At 53.0% G+C, this 17,822-nt stretch overlaps 1 protein-coding gene across 1 annotated transcript in view; it reads right to left on the bottom strand.

The window, feature by feature from the left end:
- The window catches only part of LOC114802503 (limbic system-associated membrane protein-like), a 70,171-nt gene extending 56,087 nt beyond the window's left edge, over nucleotides 1-14,084 (bottom strand). Inside the window, exon 1 of the mRNA XM_029001471.1 lies at nucleotides 13,771-14,084. Coding sequence (XP_028857304.1) covers nucleotides 13,771-13,925 — 155 coding nt within the window. The 5' untranslated portion in view covers nucleotides 13,926-14,084. The remainder of the gene's footprint in view (nucleotides 1-13,770) is intronic.
- Between the last annotated feature and the right edge of the window lie 3,738 nt (nucleotides 14,085-17,822).

Genomic DNA, 17,822 nt, shown 5'->3' on the forward strand with positions numbered 1-17,822 from the left:
AAGATGTAAAACGCTCCGAGTGTGAAGGAACACGGAGGCGGTAATTAGGCGAGGGCCGAACATGGCGCACGATTAATTGCCCACCTCGATCTGCACGGGTTTGTTGGGGCGCCGGTCCGATTCTCCTCAAGCTCTTCTGGTTTAGGGACCATCGATGGACCAGCGTGTTCCGGAGGAGGTTCCGGAGGAGGTCCCAGCATGCGTCTCGTTGTTGCCGTATTTATGGGCGCACAGTTACTGCGGGCCTGAATTATGGATGGAGCGCTGATCTTTATCGGATGCGGATTCCTGATTAGCGAGTGCGGTGCAGGGCGCGGTCATCAGCAGAACGGTTCCGCCACACACACACACACACACACACACACACACACACACACACACCAGGCCACACCCTCAGGACAGGAGAGCTTTTCAACATTCCCGTCAGTCATCATTTGCATTTGTCAGACGCCCTTATCCAGAGCGACTTACAATCAGTAGTTACAGGGACAGTCCCCCCCTGGAGACACTCGGGGTTAAGTGTCTTGCTCAGGGACACGATGGTAGTTTGAACCTGGGTCTTCTGGTTCATTGGCGAGTGTGTTACCCGCTAGGCTACTAACACCCCAGTATGACCATATCTGTTATATGTGTTATACCATCACTCTGATGCTGCATCTATTTAAACACCTTTCCACCATATTATATTATTTACGATCACAAGGTCACATGAGCGTCACTTTATGTACAGCTGGGTCGTAGATGAACCCTTTTTTTGTCACAAAAAGTTAAATCTGAAGCTCCACAGTAATAAGTGAAAGTGAAGTCATTGTGCACACGGTGAAACATGTCCTCTGTATTTAACCATCACCCTTGGTGAGCAGTGGTCAGCCATGACAGGCACAGATGTCCTTATCAAGAGCGACTTACAGTCAATAGTTACAGGGACAGTCCCCCCCTGGAGACACTCAGGGTTAAGTGTCCTGCTCAGGGACACGATGGTAGTAAGTGGGGTTTGAACCTGGGTCTTCTGGTTCATAAGCGAGTGTGTTACACACTAGGCTACTACCACCCACCATCATTCATGTACATTACCAAGTTTGGTTTTCTTCACCGGTTCTCCAGCTGAGCCACAAGAGGAACCTGGTTGGCGGCAAAGCCGGTTTATTAATCACAGTTCCAACAGCGACCCGGGCAACACTCAGGGTCAATATTCAATCAGGTCCGAACAGATGAAGCCGATAGAAATCACGATGCGACTGGGGCTGTCGGCACTGGGGAGTCCCTCTCGGTCCAGTAGGTCCATTAATTACAGCTGGTGGACAAACTGGTGGCTGAACGCCGACGTCTGAGGAGTCACCGGCGCTGGAGACGGAATGGAAGACTCGCAGCCCTGCCGTCACGTAGATGCAGAGCTCAAAGAACAAAACATGAGAGACTCCGCCCGATACGGCCCACCGGAGAACCCTCCTCACCTCATATTCCCACTACTGGACCATCACGACAGACATGCAACACACAACGTCCTAATAAAAACGCATCATTACTGCAGGATACGGACAAGAACAGTTTTACGAGCAAATAAAACCCGGAATCTCCCAGGTGCTCCGGTGAAAGAAGTAGAATTTAGAACCGCAATTAAATACCCGAATAAATAATCAGATCATCACAAACATTCTGAATGATAAAGAGTGAGACGCGTGTGTGTGTGTGTGTGTGTGTGTGTGTGTGTGTGAGAGAGAGAACCAGGAGTCTGGGTTCTGCACACACATGCAAAATGAATCCCTTTAAAAACCGCACTATGAATAATGGCGGCACGGGGAAGGAAATTAGAGACGGAATTCTGTTGATGTAAACATTCCACCCACAAACACCGATACTTCATGGAGTCACTTTTCCACACGTCAGGAACCAGGGTGTTTCGGGGGGGCCCAGGAGGAACCAGGGGGGCTGGGGTGAGAAGATGGCGCATCTTCTCTGAAGGACAGATTCAGATTTTTATGTAAAAACCTACATGAACATATTCCGCCATCAGGCCGTGGTCACGAACCTCCTCTGATCTGGTAAAGATGCAGCAGGAACCGCAGCTCGGTTCTTCGGCTGTAACGTTCTGCAGTGGATGAGTTTGTAAATGAGGCGTTTCGGGGGATTTCGGTGTAATTACGACGGATTTTTGGTGGTAATCTCGCCGCGACTCTTCACCTTCACGTCCTTCGCCTCTCGGTCAGCCGCTGTGGGGTGACGGGGGACCTGCGTGGGGACCAAGTCTGGGGACCCTCCCCTCATCATCTGTTCAGACATCCACCGGGTTCCGGCCGCGGGTTCTAATTAAACAGCAGGACGAATCCAGGCCACTCGTAATGGGTTTTATATTGTCCCGCTGCAGACCCCTCTGATCTATTTCCACCGACAATGATTTAAACAGAAGAGCCAACGTGCAATTAGCGGCCAATAAACTCCACGCCGGAGCCCCTTAAATCACGGCGTCACCCACGCCGCGCCGAGACCGCCGCCGCGCCGCACCTGCACAAATTCCAGCAGTTAATAACGCGTCCGGGTCCGCAGGGTCCCCAAACTGCAGACCCCAAAACAAACCGATCCAGCAGCAGTCCATCTTCCTCCACCGCCACCGCCGGTACTCCACGCCACTCAGCCGGCCGAGACCACTTCACACAAACAGCAGCTGCACCACGCGACCGCAATTACGCAATAACCAGATTATAAAGACGTTTTCAAAGCAAAACACACACAACTCCACACGGGGGTCAAAAATCCTGCATTCGACTGGAGGGTGACGGCGGTGACGGCGTGGAGGACGAGAAGAGGGTCTGAAACACACTCCCAGCGGAACGCCGTCTGCTCTGGAGGGAATCGCATCAAAACGAGGGGCTGAATGTCCCCGAGACGCAAAATCGAGACGTCCCCCCGAATAATTAGAGGCACAAAAACACCAAGATCAGAGAGTGAAAGTGGAACAGATGACTATAAATCTGCATCAAGAGCAGGAGAACACACACACAGGCACACACACACGCACGAACACGCATGCACACACACGAACACACACACGCGCACATGAATACACACACGCACGAACACATACACACAAACACACATGCACACACGCAACACACACACGCACATGAACGAACACGCATGCACACACATGCACATGAACGAACACGCATGCACACACACAAACACACACATGCACAAAACACACGTGCACACACGAACACACACCCACACGTTCTGCATGTTGCTAGATGCCAGTGTACTGTAAGCAGTATGTCTGGATCTCTGCAGAGTTCCTCTGCTCTCGGGAACTCGCGATAAACACTCAATGTTCCCCAAAAATACGAATCTTGAAAAGAAAGCGGCACGCGGCCACGCCCATCACTGCACCAATCACGGCGCATTCATGCTGAAAGTCGTCTAGACGCCTGCAGCGTTTCATCAGGCAATTTGCTAAACGATGTTTTTCATGCATCTTCCACGCGTTGAGAAAGGACGCGTCAGGCCTCAGCTCAGATATAATAATTATATTCTCTTTCATAAAGGGGCTCTTCAGGCAGAAGATGAACCACCAAATTCACCAATCACCCGCCCATAAATAAAGTTAATACTAAAAAGAAATCCAGTTCAATGATGGAATAATAATAATAATAACGCCCCGAAATAAACGTGTTAATTCTTGCATTAAAGCCCTGATGCCCTGGTCATCGTTTGATATCTGATCATGTCCGTGTGGATTTCAGATTCTGCATCTCAGCTGTAAAGTAAGAACCTGCAGCTCCACGCGCTTCCACGTCCCATGATTCAGTCTGTTTGTGTTGATGTGAGGAATGCGTCTGCAGATGTTTCTGGGTCTTTCCTCGCTGCTCTGTTAGCCCTGTCATCTGCGGCTCATCATAAAGAGGATTTTTCTTTTCTTTCAAAAAGCTGATAAAAATAAAGAGTCTCCTTCAAGAATAAAGGCCTGAAATCATCTGCAGGCCCTGGAGAGAGAAGGATGGAGACTCCTCCGTCAGATCCTTCAGTCTGGCTTTGAAATTAAACGGCTGCCGTAATGCGTCCCGACTGCTGCTTCAGCGCTTTCCGCAGGAGAGCGGCTCTGTAGCCCGGCAGCGTCCCACCACGTCCAGCTTCTGGAAGATGGAGGGTCCGCAGGGGTCTTAAATTGAAGATGATGATGATGATGATAATCCTCCACGATCGGCCAAACTCCGGCCCTCCACACACACACACAGTCGGCTCGGTCCATCAGCAAGATGGCCGCCATTGAAGGCATTTCATTAGCGGAGCGAATCAGGAGCCGTCCACCGGCCCGTGGTTCAGCCGGACGTGGATCTATAAATACGAGACAAACGCCGACTGGATCCCCGCCGCGGCTGCCGGCTAAGCCGACGGGGTCACGACCTCATTACTATATGTGAACAGCAGCGTTGGCAGCCATGTCTTCGTTTCATGGAACCGGCGAACAGCGTGAACCCAAGGACGATTCCGCAGGCTCCTACGCAAGCGACTACATACCCGACAAACCCCGCCCACCACATATTTATCAAAGCGATTCAAGTAATCGTCCATATTCATGGGTTTAACTCCTCTGACTGGTTGTCAGTTGAAGGGAATAAACACCGAAACCTGGCCGGATGTCCCAGGATGTCCCCATTCCTGTCACGTGACCTTCCAGAAACGAGCTCTGGTGCGAACAAACGTGCAGACCACGCCCCCCCAGCGCCTTCCCGTACGCTTTCGCTCAGAGTTCCGGCGCTATGATCCCTTCACGGATTTGTCATCACGTCGCGCCACCGGGGTGCCGCTCCCGCCGCGGGAGACAGGAACGGCTTCTTCTTCCCGGCGGCCCTGACGGCTCCAGGGGAGACGGCGAGGACGATGAGCGCCAGGATTCCTCCTCTCACGGCCGATCAGATGCAACACCTCAGTGCCGCGCCCGCAGCGTGACGCATCATAATTGGCACATTTTTGTACCACGCGCACACACAGAATAATGATGAAGGCCGGATCAATTTCCACGTTCCGGCAAATTAAAGACTCAGCCGAGCTCCAAGCATAATTCGCCGGAACCATTCTAGTTGTTTTTGGGGTTCGCTGGCGGTGACGTGGAGGGAGGAGTTACGCCCCGCCCCACACGCCTCCGAAAGCCGCAGCCGTCAGCCGGTGGCGGGGTTTAAACATGGCCGCCCTGCCCGCGGCCTTCGTCCGAGGCGTGGGCGTCGGGGACGTGGACAACCGTGAATTAGCGCCGCCGCAGGAGGAGAGACGAGGGTTCCTCTCCGCCGTCTGCACCGCGACACGGGACTATTTAAGTGCTAATTATACTCGGTACTTTCTCTACGCGTCTACAGAACCCGAGCCGGCGTCCTCACCGCGCCGTCGCGGCCAGATGTGACCAATGAAGCACGAAAGCCTCACATTACCGATAAACCGGGCGCCGGGTGACCTTTAACTCTCCGTTTATGAAGGAGCCGCAGGGCTGCTGCTCCCGCATCTCCACGCGCGGCGCCGCATTTACAGCCGCCGGTGGGACACCGGCGCAAAGCACCCGTTTAACCTGGGAAAACAGGGAACGAGCGATGGAGGGCGGCCGCGGCAACGCCGCAGCACCTCCACGGTGGCCTAGCGGTTAAGGAAGCGGCCCCGTAATCAGGTTGGAATCCCGATCCGCCGAGGTGCCACCGAGCAAAGCACCGTCCCCACGCGCTGCTCCCCGGGCGCCCGTCATGGCCGCCCACTGCTCACCAAGGGTGATGGTTCAAATGCAGAGGACACATTTCACCGCGTCACCGTGTGCTGTGCTGCTGTCGCAAGTGACAATCACTTCACTTTTTCTTTCCACACACCAGACCGGGTTCCACCCTCCGATCCCGCCGGACGGAACCGTGATGCGCTCCGATCGTTATCGCAACCACGCCGCTGCACGTTCTAGCCCGACGGAACGCGTCCTCTGTTCCACGAATAAACAGTTATGCAAATTAATGTTCTCTCTGAACGTGTCTCTGACCCCGTTTCTACGTCTCATTACAGTCTGCGGCCCAGAAAGCTACAAATGGCGCCCCGGCGCGGCTTTTTATTTAAAAAACGGCCCTTTTCCACCGCAGCCGCCCGGCTTTCCACCGCTAATTACATCTGACCAATCAGAGCCAAGCAGCCCGGCCCGCGAAGAGCCGCTAAATCTGCACATCTGACCCTCTCCCGAGGTAAAGGCAGAGAGCCTGAGATTAGAGATAATCTGACCGCCGGAACAGGCACCATAAAAGGAAAAATCAGCCGTCTCGGCCAATCCCGCGGCCCCGACTAATCCCGGCCAAACGCGGAGATGAAAATTAAAGTGCCGCTAATCGCATCATTTTCATCAGCGTTACCGGAGGCCTGGCGCGAGCGTGGCGGAGCCCCATTCAGAATCTGATCTGAGAGACGGGGAAATGAGGGGCCTGGACGGAGAACGTGGCGGGGCGGAGAGAACCTCCCGGTGGTTCCCCCGGAGTCTCCCCCACCTACAACTCGATTGGCGGCGCCGCGCAGGTCCTTCGGGGAGAATTCGGTCACAGCTGATGGGATAACCATAGGGGTTTAGAATCCGTTTAACCCCGCAGTAAGAGCGCCGGGGAGGCGTGAAAAACACGGGACAATAGGCGCCTCGCTCGGCCCTTTAGAACCCGCCTCGGAACCGCGCGCGCCGATTAGTCTGGGGTTCGACTGAAAGAAACGCGGAACGCTGCAATTACTCGGGGTCAAATAGAGCGAATGTTGAACAACTTCACCTTTACTTCTCATTTACGCTCTTTTGTTTAACCGGCGTAAATGAGAAGATGTAAAACAGAAGCTTCCTGCTTCAACAGAAGCAGGAAGTGAAATGCAGCGTTGGAGGGGCGATTGTGAGAAGATGGCGGGATGAGGAGAGGGTCATCTTCCATGCAGGTCAATCCACCGTCAATCGCCTTTGAAATAATTTAGATTCCCGTTGTCTGGTTCAGTGTCTTCTCCCAATGCCGAGCAAGTGTGGTCCTGGCAACATCTCAAAAATCGCACGCCCTGGCCAGGACAGTAGGTGCCCAGGAACATCTGCAGAACTCCCTGCAGCGAGGAAGCCTCATCAGCAGGGAAATCAGGGCAACCCACTTCTTGACCCAAATCCGTGCCGTGTTCCCTGAGAAGGGCGGGGCCGTCGGATCCCCTGCGCTACAGCTGTACAGCTGTTGGGGGGGCGGAGCTGAGTGGACTTTAATTGGGTAGAAGGACGTGGGACGATCACGATCGCCACAACGGGCATTTAGAGCAGGATTTTGGAGGAGAACGTGCTCGTGATGCTCCTGCAGGAACCAGACGAGGACGCCGAGCAGACTCAGATTCTGATGGGAGTTGAGGTTTTAACGAACCTTCAGCCGGTTCCATGGACGTGTCCAACGCACATCACGGCCGACCCGACAGCCAAGCGCAGCCAATTTAGGAGACCAGAAAAATCGATAAATATGAAGTCAGAATCAGAGCAGAACGTGTTTCCCCATCAGGCCGACTCCGCCACGATGACGCCGGCCCGTCCGCTGACTCCCACTCATCTGGGATGGGACCACTGAGGCAGAACCGGACGGTGGAGGTTCTGCCGCTCATGCCGTCATTCCCCAGATCGATCAACGGTGGAGCTCCTGGGAGGCCAGAAGACGTTTGTGTGAAGTTTGTTTGACCGAAAACAGACGGGCGCGGCCTCGCCACCACCCTCGATTAAGACGAAGCATCGGTGCTGCGGGGAAACACGGTTCCTCAATCAGGTCCTCATTAATTTCACTCGGCGCATCAGGGACTAAAAAGGGTGGTAGTAGCCTAGCGGGTAACACGCTCGCCTGTGAACCAGAAGACCCAGGTTCAAACCCCACTTACTACCATCGTGTCCCTGAGCAAGACACTTAACCCTGAGTGTCTCCAGGGGGGGGACGGTCCCTGTAAGTCACTTTGGTTAAGGGCGTCTGATAAATGCTGTAAATGTAAAAAACGAACGCTGCCTCTAGTGGTCAGTGTAATTACACGATTCTAAACCGACCATTCCCATCATGCAAGAGGAATTTTGCTCCCGTTCCCCGCTCACCACCGAACGCTGTTTGTACACCGCCGGTAACGGAAGCATGCGGTCGGTTTTGGAAAAATGTCCCCCGACCAGTCAAACTTGGAAGACCCGCGACATTCCGGCAGTAAAAACCACTGTGGCGCCGTCTCTGCTACCGGACCGAAGTCGGTCAGCCGCCCGGCTGCAGCTTTTTATTTATTTATTTGGAGCCGGAATGAAATTGATTTGAAAATCCAGCTCGGCGCCCGGAATGGCCTCGCAGGGGATTATGCGGCCGCAGCCCTAATGCTGCGTGTCCCGGTTCTCCCGCTCCGAATCAGGTCACCGGCCCGTCGGAGAAGGCCGCGGCGATAAAAACGGTCCCGGGGTGGCGAGGAACCGCCAGAAATGATATTTAACCGGAGTCCGGCCGGCGGAGTTGGGCCCCGCCAGAACCTTCTCACTTCTGAAGAACGCCAATCATCCCGGCGGGAACGGCGTCGTCCTGCTGTCGGCCGCACGGATCATCTTCATCTTCGCAGCGGCGAACCAGACAAGCGGGACGATGTCAAGTTTCACTGCTGGAGGGCGGGATTGGCACCTTTCCGAAGGAAAGTCTACTTAAGTGCCAACACACACACACACACGCTACTTTTTGCATATAAATGTTTTGTAAATGGCAACTCATTTGCATATTTATATATAATTTTTGTTGCCAGACGTATGGAACGTGGAGTGAATATTGCACAGAGAATATAAAAAAAAGTGTCCTCCTCGTGGAGAAGACTGCTGTGACCTACATGCTGACTGATTAGGGGGTTCAGAAGAAGGACAGGACCTCCAGTGGACGTTCCCACGGTAACGCTGAAGCCCATCATATGTGAAAACTCACCCACACGCACACACACGCCCGCTCTCTCTCTCTCTCCCTGTCTTTATCCAGTAGCAACATTGATCCACTCCCACCGGCGTCCCATCAGCCACCACTCGGTGCCACCGCTGCGTTAATGACAGCGCTCGTGTCCACAAACCGGGAGACCCGGGAGGAGAAGCCGGGATCGGGGCGAACGTGGCTTTGATCCCGCGCACATCTGGCTCCGGACCCTGCGGCGGCCAATCAGGGCGTGCGTGGGCACCGTTACACGTATCGAAAGGTCACCGCGGCGCCGCGGCTAATTAACGCCGTGATCACCAAACGCGCACTTGTCTGGACGTGGAAAGGCCGCGGTTTCGCTTCTAATGGGGTTCTTCTCGCAGACGTGCCGCCTGCCGTCACACTTTACCGAGCTGCCAAAGATGCAATTAGTTACTGAAGCGTCATTAGAACGGCGTTCGGTTCCGCCGCATCTCAGCCCAACACAGACACCTTCTAATCTCCGACTTACGGCACCTTACCGGCTCGCGTATTAAAAAGGTGCCGCGGTGTTCTGACGCCTCGGGTTCCGGTTCTTTATCTCCACGCGGTACTGCACCGCGCGTCATTAAAAAAAAAAAGGACGACACAAAGAAAGCAGTTCTGCTCGTCCCGACGTGCTGAGAAGAGGCGGTTTTATCAAGCGGCGCCACGCGACGTCCCCGAGCTCCACGCAAGGCCTCCGGCGCGATAACGTCACGCCGGCCGAACAACGGGACGGATCCTCCGGGCCGAGCCGCCACGCGAAAACGAGGGAACAATGACCTGTCCATGCGACTCGATGCCAGTTCACCGGAGGACCCCTCACATCTGGGGCAGTGGTGGCCTAGTGGTTAAGGAAGCGGCCCCGTAATCAGAAGGTTGGCGGTTCGATTCCCGATCCGCCAAGGTGCCACTGAGGTGCCACTGAGCAAAGCACCGTCCCCACACACTGCTCCCCGGGCGCCTGTCATGGTGCCCACTGCTCACTCAGGGTGATGGGTTAAATGCAGAGGACAAATTTCACTGTGTGCATCGTGTGCTGTGCTGCTGTGTATCACATGTGACAATCACTTCACTTTAATCTGCAAGCCCGTGTCACCGGAAACGGGGGGGGCAGTGGTGGCAGCGGTGGTCTAGCGGTTAAAGAAGCGGCCCCGTAAACAGAAGGTTGCCGGTTCGAATCCTGACCCTTATTTGCACTGAGCAAAGTCACCGTCCCCACACGCTGCTCCCCGGGCGCCTGTCATGGCCGCCCACTGCTCGCCAAGGGTGATGTTTAAATGCAGAGGACAAATTTCACTGTGTGCACCGTGTGCTGTGCAGCTGTGTTTCACAAGTGACTTCACTTTCACAAAGCGTCCCACGCCTGCTACACTGCCGTCTCAGCTGGAGGACGTCCAACTCGATCCCGGCCTCCCGGTGCTCGGGCCAATCCAACCGAAACGGAACCAACTGCCATTTTTACCAGTGGAACCCTGAGGGTGGACGTTACCACTCAGAGATCCTGTTACAGGGTACCGAGCCGCGATCAGAGGATGCAGACGGAACCGCCGGACACTTTCCACATTTCCTGAAGTATGGGGCAGTGGTGGCCTGGCGGTTAAGGAAGCGGCCCCGTAAATCAGAAGGTTGCCAGGTTCGAACCCCGAACCGGCAAGGTGCCACTGAGGTCCCGTCCCCACACACTGCTCCCCGGGCGCCTGTCATGGTCCCACTGCTCACTCAGGGTGATGGTTAAAGTCAGAGGACACGTTTCACCGTGTCACCGTGTGCCGTGCCTCACAATTACAGTAACTTCACTTTCAATCAGCCAAGTATGAAATCCTCAAAATAGGCATCAGCCCAAAACACACATCTACACCACCGCGAGGACCACCATCTTCTGCATAAAGTCATCATGTGAAACGTTTACATCAAAAAAAAATTAATTAGCGTGCAGAACGGCAGGAACAACATGTTTGTTTTCATCGTGAGTTCTTCTAGAACGTGCCGGGGCGGGGCGGGGCGAAATCGCTCGTTCAGGCTCACTTCTCCTCCCGAAGCTCCAGCATCCATCATTAGGACCCGTATATTCACCCCTCGAACAAACTATAATTGCTGTTTGCGTTGGGAGGTGGAGACGGCGCCTGCAGCAGGACGGAGGGAGCGTGCCGGGGCTGATGGACGACCGGCGCCGGGCCACCGGAGCGCCGCGCGCCATTAACGCTTTAGCGAACGAGCCCCGCAGCCCCGCCTCGCGTACCAAAGCAATTAAAAATGGCAGCCGGCGGAGAGAACCTTCTCCCCGCCCAGCTAGAAACCGGCGCGGCGAGAGAACCTTCTCCCCGCCCACCAGAAACCGGCGCGGCCAGCGGCGACTCCGGTCGATAACCATCATTCCAGACGCACGGCCTGGACTATTGGAAGAATTCCAGAAGAACGCGGCGGTCTCACCATACAGCGCCACACGGACACGCCCTCATCCATATTTCATCAAAGTGAAGGTTCTCATGCGTTAAACTGGATCCAAGAGGCATTCGTGGACCGGGGGACCTTCGACAGACGTTCAGAACGCTAGAACGCTCCGGCAGCGGAACAACCGCCGGCCCCGTCTGCCTGGAGGCGCGAGGAACCGTGATTGACGAGCGGATCGTCGGCATATTTACCTGCGAAGTAAAAAGCTAAAGAGGCCAGAAGATTTGCTGGGTTTCCGGTCCTCCGCCTGGAGAACCTGCTGAGGAACTCGCCGGGCTGAGAGGTCACCTGGGTTCCCTCGTTACTAACAAGGGCCGGGACAGTAAATCAATAGGGCAGCGCACGGGGCCATTCATCCTGTGGCGACACGCCGGCGTCAACCGATAAAGGTCCGGACGGACACGATATGAAGATCCGGAATAGTTTTGGAGGAGATGGTAGATTGTGGGATTTGGTTATTACGGGGAACAGCGTGCTCGGAGTGGAGCTCGACCGAGCCCTTGCTGCGGCGGGCCGTGGCCGAGGGCGTCTGAATCGGCGGCCAGCCACCGCATCTCCGCCAGCTGCCAACCAACCGTTCCCCCGGCAGGAGAGCAGAACCTGCTTACAGAACCAGACATCCTCCGCTGGCGGCTCCCAGAGGCCCTCGGGGAACCTCCTGGATCTTCTCCTGCCGCGCCTACAGCCTCCACTCATCTATCACACGTGCATACAAACCAGGGGTCACTACACACTCGTCACCCGCGGGGAGCGTGTATACACACACGCGCACACACAACACCACCATGTATATACACACACACACACAAAACAACCATGTATACAAACACAAATACACACACCACCATGTATACACACACACACACACACACACACACACACACAACACCACCATGTATATATACACACACACACACACAACACCACCATGTATATATACACACACACACACACACACACACACACACAAAACAACCATGTATATATACACACACACACACACACACACACACAACACCACCATGTATATATACACACACACACACACCACACACACACACACACACACACAACACCACCATGTATATATACACACACACACACACACACACACACAACACCACCATGTATATATACACACACACACACACACACACACAAAACCACCATGTATACAAACACAAATACACACACCACCATGTATACACACACACACACACACACACACACACAACACCACCATGTATACACACACACAGCATGTATATATACACACACACAAAACCAACATGTATATACACACACACCACACAAAACAACACGTACACACACACACACACACACACACACACAAAACCACCATGTATACAAACACAAATACACACACCACCATGTATACACACACACGTACACACACAACACAACACCACGTATACAGACACACACACACTACAACAACACCACATATACCCACATATACACAGACTAAAGTGTGGCGGGTAAACTGAGAAAAGCCTGGCTTTGCAAAACAGTGTGTGTGCGTGTGTGTGTGTGCCCATAATCAGCTTTTCCACAAACCAGACAGATCAGGAGCTACATGGATCTTTAAAAAGAGGAAGAAACACAGATGAGGAGGTGATGTTGCCGAAATCTATTAAATGACGGGCGGCGCGCATATTGTCACCAGCATCAGCAAACATGTGACCCGTCAATCAATCAAAATGATAAATACGTTCATAAAAACATGAACACATGTCATTCAATAACAATAGTCTGTTAACAGCTCCTGTGTGTGTGTGTGTGTGTGTAAAACTGTGTGTGCATGCCTGTAACTGTGTGTGTAAGTGCGTGTGTGTAACTGTGTGTGTGTGTGTTTGTGTAAGTGTCTGTGTGTGTAACTGTGTGTGTGTGTGTTTGTGTAAGTGTCTGTGTGTGTAACTGTGTGTGTGTGTGTGTGCGTTAGTGTGCGTGTGTGTGTGTTTGTGTAAGTGTCTGTGCGTGTAACTGTGTGTGTGTGTGTGTGTAAAACTGTGTGTGCATGCCTGTAACTGTGTGTGTAAGTGCGTGTGTGTAACTGTGTGTGTGTGTGTTTGTGTAAGTGTCTGTGTGTGTAACTGTGTGTGTGTTTGTGTAAGTGTCTGTGCGTGTAACTGTGTGTGTGTGTGTGTGTGTGTGTGCGTTTGTGTGTGTAAGCTGCGCGTGTCCCTCTCCAGTGAAAATGTCGCAGTTCCCGCGTTACGGGGTTTTTCTGCTTCTTTCTGACTTTTCCTCCTGCGGGGACGTCGGCGCGGCTCCGGGCGTCGTTATTCCCGGTTATTCCGCTGTGAGTAAAAGTTGTGGATTCGCGGCGCGGCGCGGAAGTTCGGGACCCGCAGCTTACCGGATGACGGCCGTGTCGCCCTGGCGGATGGTGATGTTGTCGGTGGGTCGCTGCATGTCCACGCTCCGGACGGGGAAGCCTGTGGGAATAAGACAGAGGAGCCTGAAAAACGCGGCGTGCAGCTGCCGCCATCCCGGCCCGCGTCCCCCCGACATCTCCGCGGAGGAAGAGAGACGCGCCGCGAAACCGAGCGGGGGAAAAAAAAGGCGACAGGCGGGCGCTGCTGGCTTTTATTCCACCATCCGTCCCTCTCCGGAGCTCCGGTCCTCCTCTCCGGTCCTCCTCTCCGCTCCTCTCCGCTCCCCACCCCGCCGCGCATCGCACTGCTGCCCCTGCCCAGCCTGACGCGCTCTTATTGGTCGTCAGGACAACCGCATCATCTGAGCCCCGCCCACTAAACCTCGCCAACTCGCGCGCGCCTGGAGCAGCTTAATTAATCATCATCATCATCATAATAATAAAAAGAAACACGTCTCTTTGTATGTGTTTGTATAGCTCATCCACGTTCTCTCCACTCCGGACTAGAACATTAAAACCAGTGCGACCCCTCACCCCTCCACCAGAACCGCACCTTCAAATCATCTGAGCCCCGCCCATTAAACCTCACCAACACGCGCGCGCCTGGAGCAGCTTAATTATTCATCATCATCATCATCATCATCATAATAATAATAATAAAAAGAAACACTTCTCTTTGTATGTGTTTGTATCCACGTTCTCTCCACTCCAGACTAGAACATTAAAACCAGTGCGACCCCTCACCTCTCCACCAGAACCGCACATGTCTCACCGATCATCACCGAGCACATGCTGCTGCTGAACCCGGCGGTACCGGACGTGTAAAACAGCAATGCTAGATCCCGAGTGGAGCTGGAGAACCGACTCTGTACCTACCGAGCCAATGAAAGGTCCTTTTTATAGAAAGTGACATGATGGTGGCTTATTAAAGGGCCTGTGTGCTGCAGTCTGCTGAGCTCCTTCTGGAGGGGATTAGATTGGGTGTCACTCTGCATCACAGACTGACAGCAACTGGCGGCCGACATTAACAATTTATTACGATATACATTTTCATCCCTCAAAATGTGAGCGGCTCATAACTCAAGAATTTCTTCAGCAGTTAAACCAGACGCCGACAGCAGAACATTCCTCACCGTTCCTGACAAGCAGCTGCAGGAACCAGGTTTATCTCATCAGACCACAACGCTGGTGTCAGGGAGCTGCAGGAACCGGGTCTACTCAGGAACCAGGTTTAACTCAACAAACCACAACGTTCCTGTCAGAGAGCCGCAAGAACCAGGTCTACTCAGGAACCAGGTTTAACTCAAGAAACTACAATGTTCTTGTCAGGGAGCTACAAGAACCACCTCTACTCAGGAACCAGGTCTAACTCAACAAACAACAACGTTCTTGTAAGGGAGCTACAGGAACCACATCTACTCAGGAACCAGGTCTAACTCAACAAACAACAACGTTCTTGTAAGGGAGCTACAGGAACCACATCTACTCAGGAACCAGGTCTAACTCAACAAACCACAACATTTTTGTCAGGGAGCTACAGGAACCACCTCTACTCAGGAACCAGGTCTAACTCAACAAACTACAACGTTCTTGGCAGGGAGCTACAGGAACCACCTCTACTCAGGAACCAGGTCTAACTCAACAAACTACAACATTCTTGGCAGGGAGCTACAGGAACCACCTCTACTCAGGAAACAGGTCTAACTCAACAAACTACAATGTTCTTGTAAGGGAGCTACAGGAACCAGGTCTAACTCAACAAACTACAATGTTCTTGGCAGGGAGCTACAGGAACCACCTCTACTCAGGAACCAGGTCTAACTAAACAAACTACAACGTTCTTGTCATGGAGCTACAGGAACCAGGTCTAACTCAACAAACTACAATGTTCTTGGCAGGGAGCTACAGGAACCACCTCTACTCAGAAACCATGTTTAACTCAACAAACAACAACGTTCTTGTCATGGAGCTACAGGAACCACCTCTACTCAGGAACCAGGTCTAACTAAACAAACTACAATGTTCTTGGCAGGGAGCTACAGGAACCACCTCTACTCAGGAACCAGGTCTAACTCAACAAACTACAACATTCTTGGCAGGGAGCTACAGGAACCACCTCTACTCAGGAACCAGGTCTAACTCAACAAACTACAACGCTACAAACATCTTTAAATGATTCCAATTCAATGTAAAAAGAGTCTGACATCGACTTCAGTGTGCCGTATGACCTCTGACCTCTGCTCCTCAAAACTGTGGAGAGGACTTTGACCTCCAACACCTTCCAAATCCAGATCGTTGGACAGATCTTCTCATCTGAATAAATAGACCTTCCCACGACATGGTTCTGCTCACACACCTTCACAGCATGAAACACCAGTTAAATTCCCAGAATACCTGATTAATGTTAAAGAAGCAAAACAACTATAAATTCTCAAAAATCTCAGATGTTTTCCCTGAATTCAGGGGAAAGCCACAGTGCTGGAGACTTTTCAGAACTACGTCTATTCTCAGCACAACACACACCGCCTGTCCTGGAACCTGCAGCTCGGAATGCCACGAGCAGACAGCAAGCACCATTATAAATAGCATGTTTTCATCTCAACTAACCAGGGCTTGATTTGTAGGTTTCCAACATCATTTGGCTTTAATGTCCCTCACGTCCACCTTCTCCTGCATTCTGAACGTCAACCATCGGCTGCACCTGTCAGTCAAAACCCTGCACCACCTGACACATAAAAGGACTTTGCGGGGGACATTTCCCCGCTGAGTCTAACGTGCCAGTTTACACGAGTGCTTACTGCTACACCGTTTACACGTCTGAAGGTTCTACTAGGGAGGTTCTTCACCTTTTCGTCCCCGCCGTTCACATGGGAACGTTGTTTCTGGTCCCGTAGAGAAAAGCGGCTGAAGGTCCGTCTATTAAATGTCAGAAAACGAAGCGTGGAATCCGACCCGAACTCGTCGCACACGGACTCCACCACCGTACAGTCACCGTGACGGTTTTCTCCTCAGATTACGGATAATCTTCGTTTTCGGATCCCATTCGGATTCACAATCCACTCTCATTTTTCACGTTTCACTTGAGCGATTAGGCCACTCTGCGCCGGTGACCCCGTGACCCCTGGAACGGCGCGTCGTAATTACGGCGTTAACGATGATGAAGCAGGACAGGGGACGGCGCAGCTTCAACCAAAGCGGACGCTCGTACCCGATCCTCTTTCATTCAGCCTCATTCACAGCGAAGCGTCTAAACTCGTGCGGAGAACACGTTCCTTATCTGTAATTTTCCCGCTGGCGGGTGAAGCAAGACGGCTTAACTGGGAATATGATGAAGTAATCAATCCGGTTTTAAACGCCATTGATGCTGGACAGCGAAGTAAGCTCCGCCGCTTCGTGTCAAATCGAGCAGATAACAATCCTGATTGAACATCTATCGCCCGCAAACCAGCCGGCTAATGTGCCGGGAACGTCGCCGGCTCTGCGGGTTCTGCGTCTCAGAACCACGCGCGGGGCTGCAGGAACTCGGAAGGCCCGTGGAACGCAGGGCTTCCGCCGTGCGGCAGAATGAGTGACGAGCGGCGCCCTCACCGCATTCTGCGTGCGGCAGCAGAAAAACGCACGTTTAATCGCTCATTCACCGTCGAAAAATCAAATGAAACGCGCCGAGACGGGCGGGAAAAGTTCAACTTTCAGGGAGCGAACAACACATTCGTCATTTGTACTGCGGAGTCGGGGGAAAAACTGTGTACGATTGTCGTTTCTTTCAGAAACTCTTACTGAAACATCCAGCCAGAGGCATTCTTAAGCTCCAAACGTTATGAAGTAGGAGATCCTGGACTCATCGTGCAGAAGGCCAGGTGGAGGTGGCCTAGCAGGTACGAACCAGAAGACCCAGGTTCAAATCCCACTTACTACCATGGTGTCCCTGAGCAAGACGCTTAACCCTGAGTGTCTCCAGGGGGGGACTGTCCCTGTAACTACTGGGTGGTAGTAGCCTAGCGGGTAACACACTCTTCTATGAACCAGAAGACCCA

This window comes from Denticeps clupeoides, chromosome 13 (genome assembly GCF_900700375.1).
Source record: "Denticeps clupeoides chromosome 13, fDenClu1.1, whole genome shotgun sequence".
In the NCBI taxonomy this organism is placed as follows: Eukaryota; Metazoa; Chordata; class Actinopteri; order Clupeiformes; family Denticipitidae; genus Denticeps; species Denticeps clupeoides.